Source organism: Mustela lutreola, chromosome 3 (genome assembly GCF_030435805.1).
Source record: "Mustela lutreola isolate mMusLut2 chromosome 3, mMusLut2.pri, whole genome shotgun sequence".
Lineage (NCBI taxonomy): Eukaryota > Metazoa > Chordata > Mammalia > Carnivora > Mustelidae > Mustela > Mustela lutreola.
Genome location: NC_081292.1, coordinates 107,270,588 through 107,284,790, shown reverse-complemented (window position 1 = coordinate 107,284,790; position 14,203 = coordinate 107,270,588). Strand labels below are relative to the sequence as shown.

The 14,203-nt window shown below is 40.2% G+C and overlaps 1 protein-coding gene across 1 annotated transcript in view; it reads left to right on the top strand.

The window, feature by feature from the left end:
• The window catches only part of RALB (RAS like proto-oncogene B), a 43,825-nt gene that overhangs the window by 19,079 nt on the left and 10,543 nt on the right, over window positions 1–14,203 (top strand). Inside the window, exons 2-3 of the mRNA XM_059166615.1 lie at window positions 4,455–4,620; window positions 13,268–13,476. Of these exons, the coding sequence (XP_059022598.1) occupies window positions 4,507–4,620; window positions 13,268–13,476 (323 nt within the window). The 5' untranslated portion in view covers window positions 4,455–4,506. The remainder of the gene's footprint in view (window positions 1–4,454; window positions 4,621–13,267; window positions 13,477–14,203) is intronic.

Here is a 14,203-nt window from a genome sequence, read left to right as displayed (position 1 = left end):
TGTATAAAGAAATAATGGGTGGGGAGAGGGATGCCAAATGGCAGGGATTGTGGTAAAGCAAATGGAGCAAAACACTCGTTGGAAAATCCAGGTGGTGGGTATACAGACTTGCCCTGCTGTTTATTCAGCTTTGCTGAAAGTTTGAAACTTTTCATAACAACATGTTGAGAAAAAAGGATACTTGTATTATTTTTTAAGACTGTATTTATTGGCTAGGCATGTCAATTAAAAACATTAAATCATCAACATGTACTTCCTAAACCACGCTGATTTGTTTTCTTCCTGTTATTTCTTTTCCTCTCTTTATCAAGTCAGGGCTTTCAAATCCCAGTTCCTATGTTGCTTCCTTTAGGAAAATTTCCCTGACCTTCCAGTCTGATTTGGACGTCTCTCCCCTCTGTTCCCAGAGCACCCCTTGTATCATTCTTCTGCCACAGAATTTATTATCCTGCACTGTGGTTGTTTACTAATCTGTCTGAATCACTAGACGTGGAGTTTCTCAAGTCAAAACCTAGAGAGGTTTCTGGAACACTTTCGGTACAAGTAAGAAAACAACAACAACAATGAGTGGACTAACAGTGGCTTAAACAAATAAGGGTTTATTATTTCCGATAAGAGTTTATATCTCCAGCATCAGGAGCCTGGAGGTCAGCATTTCGTTTCCAGGATTGGTTTGGTCATGGGCTTGGCTGGCCCTTCTGCCTTTCACCTCTCTTTTCCTTCATCAGGTCAAGTTGACCAAAGCAGTTATGTGAGTTGAAAATACCCACTGTAGTTATTTCAGTTTTTGAGCTTTGGGCACAGATATTTTGGCAGATATCTTTAGACTTGCTGACTTCATTTATTATGGTTTCTTCTAGAGAAATTGACTTTGCTTTTGGAAAGTAACAGCTCAGAATTAGATAGATGTCTACCTGGATTTGAAAGCCTCCTGACCCCAACATGGAAGATTATTTCTCCATTTTCATAGAACTGTAGTAATTCATAGGAGCAAGGCTGCTTCAGAGAAATTGTGTGATGGTCTGGAAGTTCCAACCTCATGAATCAACCTGAGCTCTCTGGGAAACATTTGTGGACTAGAAATTAGGCCAAAAGCCATTTCACTTTCCTAAAGTGAAGTCTTCTGGGGAGGCCCACGCCTTATCCCATTTATTCTATTTTAGTCACAATTCAGATGTGCTTAATTACCTAGTTAATTGCTTAGAACACTTATTAAAAAGCACATAATTGGAAAAGGAGCAGTGGAAAGAAGACCTGGCACAGGTAAGTCAGTAAGCTGAGGTTCCATGGAAGGGGGCCGAATGAGTGTACATCTGAATCTACTCACATCAGCCCAAGGCTACTCACATAACTGATCTCATGCTGAGGATGGTCCTTAAATCGTCAGGAAAGATTTAATTATGTTCAGCCTGCTCTAAGAAGACAGATGGATATAATACATGAGAGATAACATGCCAAACTTCACAAATATGATCTCAAATAGGTTTTAAATATAGAAATATATAGATTAGAATACTGGCAGGAAATCTGTTAATAGTGAATATCTCTGGGTGGCAGAATCATAAGTGATTTTTTTTCTCTTTTAAAGATAGTTATTTCCTAAATTTTCTTTATTTTTTTTTTAAGATTTTAAAGTAATCTCTGCATCTAATGTGGGGCTCAAACTCATAGGCCCAAGATCAAGAGTCATGCTTTCCACTGACTGAACCAGCCAGAAGCCCCTATTTTCTAAACTTTCTATTGAGGATTGAAAGGGTTCAGAGCATGCTATCCCAAAATATGCTGCTTTGACATAGGATTATTTTGAGCTGAAGGCAATTGAAAAGTAAGAGACCAAAATAAAATTCTGTGCCTCCCCTCTCTACCAGGAAGAGCAGGGCTATTCTGAATTACTTGAGAGCTCTGGACTCTTAACCAGCCCAGAGAAGGCACCAGTGGAACCTGCATAACACTCTGTACTCACCAGCTCTTATTGTCCGTCAGTTTCCCTTATATAGTATTTGTCTTCCCACAACTTGTTGCCCCTAGAAGTGCAAAATTCTTTGTTTTTGGTCTTGTCACTTCTGCATGAAATTTATTATTATTATTTTTATGATGCTAGGTAAGCTGAAGTTCTAACTGCCCCTTTGAGTTACTCATCACTGAGTTTGTGTATGTGAGATGCACACAGTAATAAACTCCTGTTTGTTTTTCTCTGTGAATCTGGTTTTTTTGTCAGTTAAATCTGCAGGGCCCCAGCCAATTAGCCAAAGTTAGATAGAGAAAAACCATGGGTTTTTTTTCTCCCTCTCTATAGTATTATAATTTTTGTTTTAATATTTAAAAACACATTTTAGATGTTGAAAGCAGATCTTGTTCACCTCCTGGTCTTTTGACAAAGTCATTTTTCTAACGTTTTGATTTTGGCTTTGTTAAAGATGCTCAGAATGTACATTTTATAGTAGTTGTTTGAAAAATCCTACTTGTTATGGATGTGGACTCCCTTGTATGGCGATTTTCTTAGGTTTGTCATAGGTTGGAATTGTGGACTCCTTATTTTAGCTCTGACTATCCTGATCTGTCTTACTGCATGTTGTCCTCCCAGAGAGGTTTTGTTTATTACTCTGCCTTGTGCTCCAGCATCATGACTAGACAGGGAATGCTTTTTATGTTAATTTGGAGAAATGCTATGGTTACAGATTTTCTGGGTACACTTCCATGCAGCTGGGGCCCAGTCAGACAAACTTCCTTGTCATTGCCCCCTGTTGGTCAACAAATGTTTTTGTAGTCCTTTTTTTTTTTTTTTTTTTTTTTTTAAATTTTACCTTGTAGGTGTGTTCCCCCAAGGGCCTTGGCTTCTCAGTTCTCAACTGAGAAAAGATCTCAGTTCTAACTCCCTCCGGGCCTGGGCAGCTGGTCTTCTAGCCCTGTGTGTTTGTTTAATCCGAAGTTACCAAGAACAGCAGCTATTCAGGATTGTAGGAATAGTGGCTGTTACTGCCCTGATTGTTTTTACCCTACCATGAGGATTTCTTACTTTTCTTTTGAGCTCAGCTGTGCATGTAAGAGAACTTTTCAACCTTGGATGTCTGCTATAATCATCTGGGAAGCTTTTAGAAGTCCCCATGGCCAGGCTGCATGCAAGGCCAATTCCACCAGAAGCTCTGGGGTGGGACCCATGCATCAGCATGTTTTTAAAGCTCCACAGGTGATTTCCATTGTGCAGCCAAGGATGGAAACCACTGATCTAAAGCAATGTTGTTTTATTTTGCCTGGATGATTTATGTGTGTGCTGTGTGTATTAATTTACTGTTCTAGCACTGATGCTTTCAAGTTACCTGGTCAACAGTAATAGAAATAGGAGCCTATTATTTTGTAATTAGAAAAAAAATTAAAAATTTTAAAAAGCTAGAATTTGCTAGGAAGGAAATCAACCTTTATTAAGTTCCTCCTGGATTCTAGGCACTGTAGTCATTCACATATGTTGTCTCATTTAATCCTCAGGAGAATTCTGCAAGGTAGGGGGTGGTTCGTTTTGGCAGGTAAGAAAACTGGCTTGGAGAAATCAAATAGTTCTAAGTCTCACAGCTCACAAATGACAGACTCAGGCTCAAGCCCATGAGATGCCCAGCCCCATATCCTTTTCCTTACCCTGTGGTATATGTGAAATGGTTTTTCCATACACATTAGTTAAAATAAAAAATGGTACTGGGGTTAAAATAAGTTCCAGATATTTGTTAAATTTACTTATTTGGAAAATTTTATCTTCTCACTAATACCAGAGATTCTTGTCTCTTTGTATCTCACATCTGATGTTAAACTGATTTTGACTTATCAATTGTTAGTATAGGAAAGTTTAACTCATTTTAATTTACCACCTTAAATACACTTGGAAAAAATAATTTTGTTCCTTCTCTTAACTCTGTCATGGGCCACAAAGAGATACTTACTATAATAACTGCATTTACTCATCCCCTTCCCAAGCACCTCCTTAACCCATGTGGAGGTTTCTTTGAGTGTCTGTGCTCGGAGGTAGAGGTCCAGGGTGGGGTGAGGAGTAGAATAAAGAGGTGGAGGCTGAGGTTCCTGAGTGCTGGTGTTCTGTGGGGTACCAGATGACTTGAGGTAGGGGTGGAAAGTGGGAGCTCTCTGGTCACTCCACTTCAGTGAAACACTTTTGAGGATATATGGATTTCTGGTGGCAGGCTGTCCTTTCCTACCCACCCCAGCGATACAGGCATTGGATGTGCATACCTATTTTTTCCCAATTTCTGTCCTGCTTTCTCTCTGGCTCTGCTGTGCTATGTTACTTGCAGAGTTGTTGAAGGGGTTGTTTCATCTCTGTTTGTAACCTAGAAGATTTATTTCTCTGTTGGAATGTCTGGGTTAGGCTTTTCTGGGGCATGTGGATTTCATTTAATTTTTAGTTGGTAGAAATCAAACTGCTTCTAAGTCTTTGTCTTCTTCATTGGCAGCTCTTCAACTAGCAGCTCTCTTCGTGTGTTGCAACCTTAGAAAACCAGCAGGATGGCCACAAACAAGAGTAAGGGCCAGAGCTCCTTGGCCCTTCACAAGGTGATCATGGTTGGCAGTGGAGGAGTTGGCAAGTCGGCCCTGACGCTTCAGTTCATGTATGATGAGGTAAGACATACCAGGCACAGATGGCTTTCATCATCGAGTCTGCTGTAACAATGTCCCTTTTCCAACTGTGTCCATGTGCTCATTACCCCACACGCATGGAGGGTCATGGGCAAATTTGTGTTAACTTGGTTTCTGAATAGCTTCCTGGGGGAGTCTAACCAGCATAAGACCTGGGTTCCTGATTGTTGGTAAGTAATTTCAAATGTGACAGGGATGTGAGGGGTCCCTGCTTGCATGATTTCCATCATCCTTTATGATTTCTTTCTGACACAAGGGAGGAGGCTGTTTCTAAAGAACAGATCAGATACTTAGTTTTTTAACAGTCAATTTGGGGAGATATTAAAGGGAGCTAAGTTGTTATAAGACAGTCTTTCCCCAGGTGATAGACATCCAATTCTCTCTAGTTCTCCCACACAGCAAAGGGAAGCTTGAACCATCCTTGCCTTAAATTGATATCACTTAATGTAGATAATAGAGCTGGTACCAGTGTGGCAGCAGTTTTGATTTCTGCGGCAACAAACATCCCTGCCTGATGGCCATTGGCTGGTATTACAGGCAGAGTGTTCTGACAAGAGCTTGCATTCTGTTCACAAGGGTGTGTGCTTTACAAGATTTGCAAACAGAAGGGACTTGTAGCCACAGTTAGTTAAGATTGTTATCTGCTTTCCCTAGACTTGCCCTCCGTCCAGTTTCCGCTGATGTTGGATCGTATTGGTGTGGCAATGACCATTTTTGGTATCTAGCTTAGGGAAGTGGAGTAGGGATACTGTTAGCTGGGAATTAGTGGAATATATTTATGTGGTTTGGAGTTACTTTGGCATGTGGTTGTTACCAGCTGTCCCACTGTCAGCATGGCTTCCAGGAATATGGCCACCACCTAGTCTGCTAACTCACCTGGCACTGTGACATGAGATACAGAACCAGGAGTATACTGTGGTGTGGATGTTGTCCTGTGGTACCTGACTCTGAAAATGTGTGGGCCGAGGAGGACACGCAAGCGTCGAGACATAAAGAGCTGGTCTGGAAATTGGTCTGGAAGGTTCTTCCGGGTCTTACAGCTTCTTACAGGGAAATTCAGTAGAGGTTTCCTAAATTTGACAATAGTCCTACAGCTTTTATGACTAGTGATGTCAAGTCATAGTGAAGCTGCAAAAAATCCTTCTAAACTTTCAAGAAAAGAGAAATTTGGACTGATTATGCTGGAGGACAGACTAAATTGTTTTTTATTCATTATAGGAAGTAGTACAGAATCACTGGCATGTCTGGTGAGATCATCAGAGTATATGGCAAACAAACCAACCAACAGGAAGGTATGTTAGACAGATGCCAGGCAGTTAATTAGCCAAAATGTTTTTTTGATGGATTTTGTGATATAAGTAGTATTTGTATTGTTTTTCTTTTTTTTCCTTAAAGATTTTATTTATTTATTTGACCGAGAAAGAGAGAGTACAAGCAGGGGGAGTGGCAGGCAGAGGGAGAGGGAGAAGCAGAGTTTGATCCCAGGACACTGGGATCATGACCTGAGCCAAAGGCAGATGCTTTTACTGAATGAGCCACCCAGGAGCCCCTTGTATTGATTTTCTGTTGCCATGTAACAAATTCCTACAAATGTAGCAGCCTCAAACAGCCTCAAACAACACACATTTATTATCTAGTTTCCAGGGGTCTGGCATGGCTTAGCTGGGTGCTGTTCTCTGGGTCCCACAAGGCTGCAGCAGTGTCAGCTGTGGCTCTGAGCGCAGCTGAGGCTCGGGTCCTCTTCCACGCTCTGGGTGCAGACAGAGTACGGTTTCTTGCAAACATGGGTTGGAGGACCATAGGTCCTTGCTACCAGGCCCTTTCCATAGGTAGTTCATACGATGGCAGCTGCCACTTCAGGGCCAGTAGGAATGTCTCTCTGGTTAGCTAAGACAGATTCTTATATAAGCAGATGAAATCACAGGGTGATCTTGTGGCTATTGCCACAGTCCCTTGGTTAGAAGCCAGTCACAGATTCCTCTGTATTTAAGGGGAGAGCATCTTACCAAGGCATGACTTACTGAGGGTCCCCTGAGGGTATATTTGCCGTAGTAGTTGTCCATTTAAAAAAATTTATAATGGATTATGATTTCTTTTCCCACTCTAGATATTCACTTTTGTATCCAATATTATATGAGTCATTTTATATTCTGTCCTTAAAAAAGATGAATAAACTTCAGACCAAATTTCCTCCTTGAATGAATAAACTTCAGACCTTGATTTCCTCCTGGGTCATTCCTTCCCTATATCTCACAATGAGAAACCTTTGTCTCTTTATCTTGTACTAGGGGCCAAAGTGGGGAAGTCTTGTGGAATCTGCTTGATTTACTCAGAATGTTTTTTTGCATTAAAGAGGTGGGGCATGTCTTGAAGATGGCTTTGGAAGTCTTTGTTTCTGCTTGATAACATAATTTACTTACTAAAAATTCCTTAATTTTTCTTCTGTGGAGTCTGGGAGGAAGAGAGAGTGAGGAGGAGAGTTAAGATGGAGACAGGATTAGAGGAGTAGCTTGTTAATCAAGATGAAGAAGGGAATTTTGTCCCCCCAGGGAATCACTGACAATGTCTGGAGATATTTATGGGTGTCCCAAGGAGAGGACCGGTGCTACTAGCACCTACTGGGTAGAGGCCAGGGATGGTGCTAAGCAACCTGTGGCACACAGGAGAGATCCCACAACAACGAATTCTCCAGTGCAGATAATCTTGTCAATAGCAGAGCTGCCGACACTCTACCAGATGAAGTAGGAGCCTCAGATCGGGATTTATGTTTTTGTTATATATGTTTGTGTGTGCGTATGGTAAGAGGGAGGGGAAAAGATGCATGCAGAAGGCTTTTGCTCCCCTTTTCTTCAGAGAAAATACGGAAAGCTGGGCTTGATCTTAGTCTGTTTTTTTCTTGGGCTATCATATTTGAGGACTGGAGAGCAGCAGTTGTTGAAAAAATGATAACATAAAATTAGAGCAAGCAAAGCGTAGAGATGAAGCGATGTATGTTTGGAGAAGTCTTTAATTGATTTTCTAAAATAGTGCTGTCTTCTAGAACCTTCTACCATGGTAAAAATGTTCTGTCTTATTCTGCCCACACGTGTGGCTCCTGAGCTCCATGACGTGAACTTAGTGGCTATTATATTGGGCAGTAGAGATCCAGAATCATAATTTTGGAGCTTGAAGAAACCTTCGCAGTGATTCCCAAACTTAGCTGATCGCAGAATCTTCTGGGGGGGGGGGGAGCTTTGTAAAAAAACACCTTCTGGATACTATTTCTAGATTTGAAAATGGGAATCTTTCTTTTTAAGAAGCTCTCTTGGAGTTTTCAACATATGGCCAAGTGTGGCGACTTCTGCCTGAGACATGAGCTAGTCAAGCCTGATTTCGCAGATGAGGAAACTAGGTCCTGCGCTCGGGGATGCCAGTTATCTAAAGTCTCACGGGCTACCCATGTTCTTTGTTCTTGGTCCTGTGCTTTACTCCAAATTAAAAAAAAAATCAAGATTATGGCAAAAATTTCTGTGAAAATTAGATTATGTGAGGAATGGTGGTTCCAGAAGTGTGTATTTTTGGCTAAGTTCGGACTTTGAGAAAAATTGGAGGGAGATCTTAACTTTTTTATCTTTGATCTCTTATACTCTTTAGACTGTCAGCAGCTAGCTCAGTGGCTGGCTAAGTCATGCTCAGTAAGAAGGGGGTCTCCATGAAGGTTGTCTTAGTTTTGTGTGTCTTGGGCATATGAAACTGAATCACACACAGCCTTTCAAGGCCTGGATCATCTTAGCAGATACCAAGACTGTAGGGATTTCCTGTTTCTAGTGGAAAAAAGAAAACATCAAGATTGAAATCTGTGTTCTAATAATCTGCACACCTTTCATGGCATAGAGGTATGCTGTCGTATCAGGACATCTGATTTCCCGCGTTCCGGGAGTCCCTGGAACCCTTGCTGTTTTGACCTTGAAAGCTCAGAAATGAACAATTGAGATGCTTATGATGATATTCAGAGATTTGCAGAGGGTGGTGGGCTTTTTTGGGGTCATGGATTTGTCTCTTTGGAAAGGACTTAAAAGGACACTGTGTGAAGCATAGGTCAATTTTCACATATATATTTTAAGATACTGTTAGTACAAACTTAAGAACCTAATACTAAAAATTGTTTTGAAATTTAAAATCACTTGAAGAACCAGTGGCTTTTAATTGGCAGCATGAAGCTATTTTTTAAAAAATTTATTTTGGAGAGAGGATGTGTGCAAGTGGGGGGAGGGGTTGGAGGGAGTGAGAAAGAGAGAGAGAGAGAGAAGCAGACTCCCTGCTGAGCACAGAGCCCCATGCAGAACTTGATCTCACAACCCTGAGATCATGACCTGAGCTGAAATCAAGAGTTGGAGTCAACCAACTGAGCCATCCGGGTGCCCCAGTATGAGGCTCTTTTTTCTTTCCCTAAAGATTTTATTTACTTATTTGACAGAGAGAGATCACAAGTAGGCAGAGAGGCAGGCAGAGAGAGAGAGGGTGAAGCAGGCTCCCTGCTGAGCAAAGAGCCCGCTGCGGGGCTCGATCCCAGGACCCTGAGATCATGACCCAAGCAGAAGGCAGAGGCTTAACCCACTGGGCCACCCAGCCATGAGGCTCTTTTTAAGGGTATTCTTCAAAGGGTCCATAAGTTCAAATTGGTAATTTCAGTTAAATTTTTAAATTTTTAAAATTTAGAGTCACCTGGGTGGCTTAGTGGGTTAAGTGGGTTAAGTGTCTGCCTTTGGCTCAGGTCATGATCTCAGGGTCCTGGGATCAAGTTCCACATTGGGGTCCCTGCTCAGTGGGGAACCTGCTTCTCCGTCTCCTGCTTCCCCTGCTTGTGTTCCCTCCCTTGCTTTCTCTCTCTGTCAAATAAATAAAAACCTTTAAAAAAACAAATTTTAAAAAACTTAAATTATAGTTTATTAAGGTATAATTCACATGCCATGATATTCACCCTTTTCAAGTGTGAATTCACAAGTCAATTCAATGACTTTAATATATTCACACAGAAGTGCAACCATCATTATATAATTTTAGAACAATTTTCTCAAAAAAAGAAAAAAAAGAAAAGAAACACTCTACATATTAACATCTTTCCTCATTACTGCCTCCCCTGCTTCCACTCCTCGTCCTTGATAACCACTTTCTATTCTTACGGATTTGCCTATCTAGACATTTCATATAAATCGAATCATATAACATATAATCTTTATATCTGGCTTCTTTTACTTTGCATAATGTCTTGAAAGCTCACCATATTGTAACTTGTATCTGTGCTTTGTTCCTTTTTTTTTTTTTTTTTTAAGATTTTTATTTATTTGAGAGAGTGAGCGAACATGGAGTGGGGCATGGCAGGACAGGGAGAGGGAGAAGCAGACTCCCCACTGAGCAGGGAGCCTGATGTGGGACTTGATCTCAGGACCCTGAGATCATGATTTGAGCCGAAGGCAGATGCTCAACTGACTGAGCCACCCAGGCGCCCTTCCCTTTTTTTGGATTCTTATTTATTTACTTGAGATAAGAGCACATGTGCATGCATGCTCTCAAGTGGGGGGAAGGGCAGAGGGAGAGAGAGAATCTTTTTTTTTAAAAAATATTTTATTTGTTTATTTATAGACAGAGGTCACAAGTAGGCAGAGAGGCAGGCAGGGGGGCGGGACGCAGGCTCCCCGCTGAGCAGAGAGCCTGATATGGGGCTTGATCCCAGGACCCTGAGATCATGACCCGAGCTGAAATAAGGGGTTGGACACTTAACTGACTGAACCACCCAGGTGCCCCAGTACTTCATTCCTTTTTATCATGGAATAATATTCCATTGTCTGGACATGGTATATTTTGTTTATGCCTTCATCAATTGATAGATAATTGGATTGTGTCTGCTTCTTTGGCTATTTTGAATAACATTGCTATGAACATTTGTGTATAAATTTTTGTGTAGACCTATGTCTTAAATTCTCTTGCATAAATATATTGAGGCATGAAACTTGTTGAGTCTTATGGTAACTGTACGTATAACTTTTTGGGAATGGCAAAGCTATTTTCCATAGCATGTGCACCATTTTATAATCCTATAAGCAATGTATGAGGGTTTCAATTTCTCCATATCCTTGCCAACACTTATCATTGTCTCTTTTTGATTATACATCCTAGTAGGTATGAAGTGGTATCTCACTGTGGTTCTGATTTACATTTCTCCGATGACTAATGATGTTGGGCCTTGTTTGATGTACTTATTGCCATTTGTATATAATCTTTGGAGAACTGTTTATTTGGGTCCTTTCTGTATTTTCAAATTGGGTTATTTGTCTTTTTATTGTTAAATTTTAAGAGTATTTTATGTTTTTGGAATAAAAGTCCCTTATTAGATGTATGATTAATAAATTTTTTCTCTCATTTTATGGGTTATCTTTTCACTTTCTTTTTTTTTTTAAGATTTTATTTATTTATTTGACAGAGATCACAAGTAGGCAGAGAGGCAGACAGAAAGAGAGAGGGGGGAAGCAGGCTCCCTGCTGAGCAGAGAGCCCGATGTGGGGCTCGATTCCAGAACCCTGGGCTCAGGACCCGAGCCAAAGGCAGAGGCTTTAACTTACTGAGCCACCCAGGCGCCCCTCTTTTCACTTTCTTGATGCTGTCTTTTGAAGCATGAAAGTTTTAAATTTTGATGAAGTCCATTTGTGCTTTTGATGTCTTATCTGAGAACACATTGCCAAATCCAAGGTCATAAAGATTTACACCAATGTTTTCCTCTTAGAGTTTTGGGGTTTTAGCTCTTACTTTTCAGCCTTGACTCATTTTGAGTTAATTTTTGTATGTGATGTGTAGTATGGGTCTAACTTCATTCTTTTGCATGTGGGAATCTGCCTAAACCAGCACTAATTCAATTTTGATATTACATTGCTGTCATTAATTTAGTTTTTTCCTAAACATCTATACTTCCGACATCATTAAGATAATTACTTACTTGATGTCTACCACAATGAAAAGAGCTTTGAAATATTAATATCATTATTACTCAGTAATACAAGCATCGAGGGAACTTTAGCATTTATTTGAAATTCTTTTGTCCTTAGTCTCTTTTTGTGTGACATAAAATCAAAATACTCTGTACTAAAGTCTCTTGAATTAATTCTTTCTCTGTTCGGCTCTATTACCAATTTAATATTTGTTTAGGTTTATTTGCTTCAGTCTCTGTTTCACAGCTTTTAAATTTGTTTTATTTGTCCTTCCAGGGTATCTTTTTGGCAAATGCCTAACAACATACATATGCATATATGTACCTATTAAGATATGTATACACATATACAACCACTATACGCACACACACGTTTCTTTTTTTTTTATTCTCCCTACTTTACTTCTTTACTTGTGCACAAGGTAGACTGTTCTAATCTGGAGATCTTTCTGTATCTGTACATAGTTCTCTTGTCATTTCTTATAGCTGCATAGTATTCCATTGGCAGGCGCCTGTTGCTGGGCGTTTGGGTGCTTATTAATCATTTGCTGTCACACACGGTGCCACAGGGATCACCTTGTATGTTGCTGTAGGTTAGATTCCTAGAAGCCGGGTGGCTGGGACCCAGGGTGAGTGCTACTCCAGTGCTCTTAGATTTTGCCAAATTCATCCCCATAAAGACTGCACTGTTCTCTCCTCCCACCAGCTGTGTACAAGAGGGCCTTTTCCCCAGAGTGTGTTGTCCGACGGTGGGGTTTTGCCAGTCTGGTAGGTGACAAATGGTGTCTCCACGTAGTTAACAACTTCCATTCTCTATTAAGTGAGGATGAACATCTTTTCGTATGTTTGACATCATATGTATTTATTTTTCTGTGAATTGTTTATGTCTGTTGCCACTTTTTCCCATTGGATTGTTGATCTTTTTTTCTCTCTGTTTCTAAGAACCGTTTAAACATAGCTCTTTGTGATGTGGGTTCAAATACTTTCCCTCCGTGTGTCATTTGTCTTTTTTTATAGTGTGTTGTGCCATACAGAAGTTTTAAACATTTTTTATGTAGTCTAATTTATTGATTTTTTCTTACATGGCTTCTGGATTTTGAGTCATAGTTAAAAAGGCCTTCCCTACTTCAAGGTAATGAAAGGATTTCACCCATGTTTTCTTCTGGTGCTTGAGGGGTTTACTTTTTTTTTTTTTTTTTTTTTTTTTTTTTGGTTTACTTTTATATTTCATTATGTGTATATTTAATCTTCTTAGTCCCTTTTGCCAAAACTACTTTTCAGATGAGTTTTATACTTCTGTTGAGTATGTATAAGAGCTTCTGTTTCTCACCCTTGCCCATGTTTGTATAATTTTATACTGAGAATAATATTGCCAAGTGTTCTTTCTGCCCTGTGCTTGGACTCCTCATCTACAAAATGGGAATTTCTGCTCCTGTTTAAAAACAAAATAAGAAGAGGCAGAGCTGAGAGCAATAAAGAACAGAAGGGGTATATGAGGAGTGATTTTTAATTTCATAATGCTTTGTACATAGTGTGGTAATGACAGGCACTCGGTAAATATGCAGTTGATTGGAGGCAAAGTGCCCATATATTGAAATGTATGTTTTTGGCAGATCTTCTTTCCCTTAAAACTTTATTCATTACTGATAATGCTGCTTATTTCCTCAGTTTGTAGAAGACTATGAACCTACAAAAGCTGACAGTTACAGGAAGAAAGTGGTTCTTGATGGAGAAGAAGTCCAGATAGATATTCTGGACACGGCGGGACAAGAGGACTACGCAGCCATTCGAGATAACTACTTCCGCAGCGGGGAAGGTTTCCTCCTCGTGTTCTCAATCACAGAACACGAATCATTTACAGCAACTGCCGAATTCAGGTATGTTTCAAGTGAAAGAGACTCCAGACTCTGGGAGGCTTTTTGCCTTTCTTTCTCACAGGTTCAACTCGGCAGGACTTTGGGGCTGAGCACAGTAGTAGAGGGTTGAACTCATTATTAGGGAAAATTCTGCTAAAGAATTTCTGTGACTTTTTGAATCTTGGCACATTATAGTCCACCAGTTGTTATAGTCTCTTGGGGTTGCCATGTTTTATAATTTCTGAATATAAATTATCTGAAGAATCTGTTGTCCCTAGAGAGGACAATGCCATTCCATATTCTCAAGAACCTATAATTTTGTTTTCATATAAATCCTAAGGGACAAGGATTGATGCATTCACTTTTTTTTTAAGATTTTTTTTTTAATGTATTGAGAGAGAAAGCAAGTGAGACAGCAAGCAAGTAAGATCGTGCACACTCGGAGGGGAGAGAATCTCAAGCAGACTCTCTGCTGAGCACGGAACCTAATGCAGGGCTCGAGGCCATAATCTGCCTCTTAGCAGATTATGACCTGAGCTGAAATGAAGAGTCAGATGCTTAACTCATGAGCCACCCAGGTGCCCCAACTGTTCATATCTTTTTTATAATTTTGCCAGAAAAGTAATCATTTTGCTCTATTTTGAGGTTGATGAAACACTGTCAGGAGACTGCAAGCTTTGGGTCCGCATGGCCATTTGCTGCAACTGTAAGGACTGTTAGCCTAGGCGAATGGAAAAGAGCCCAGCCT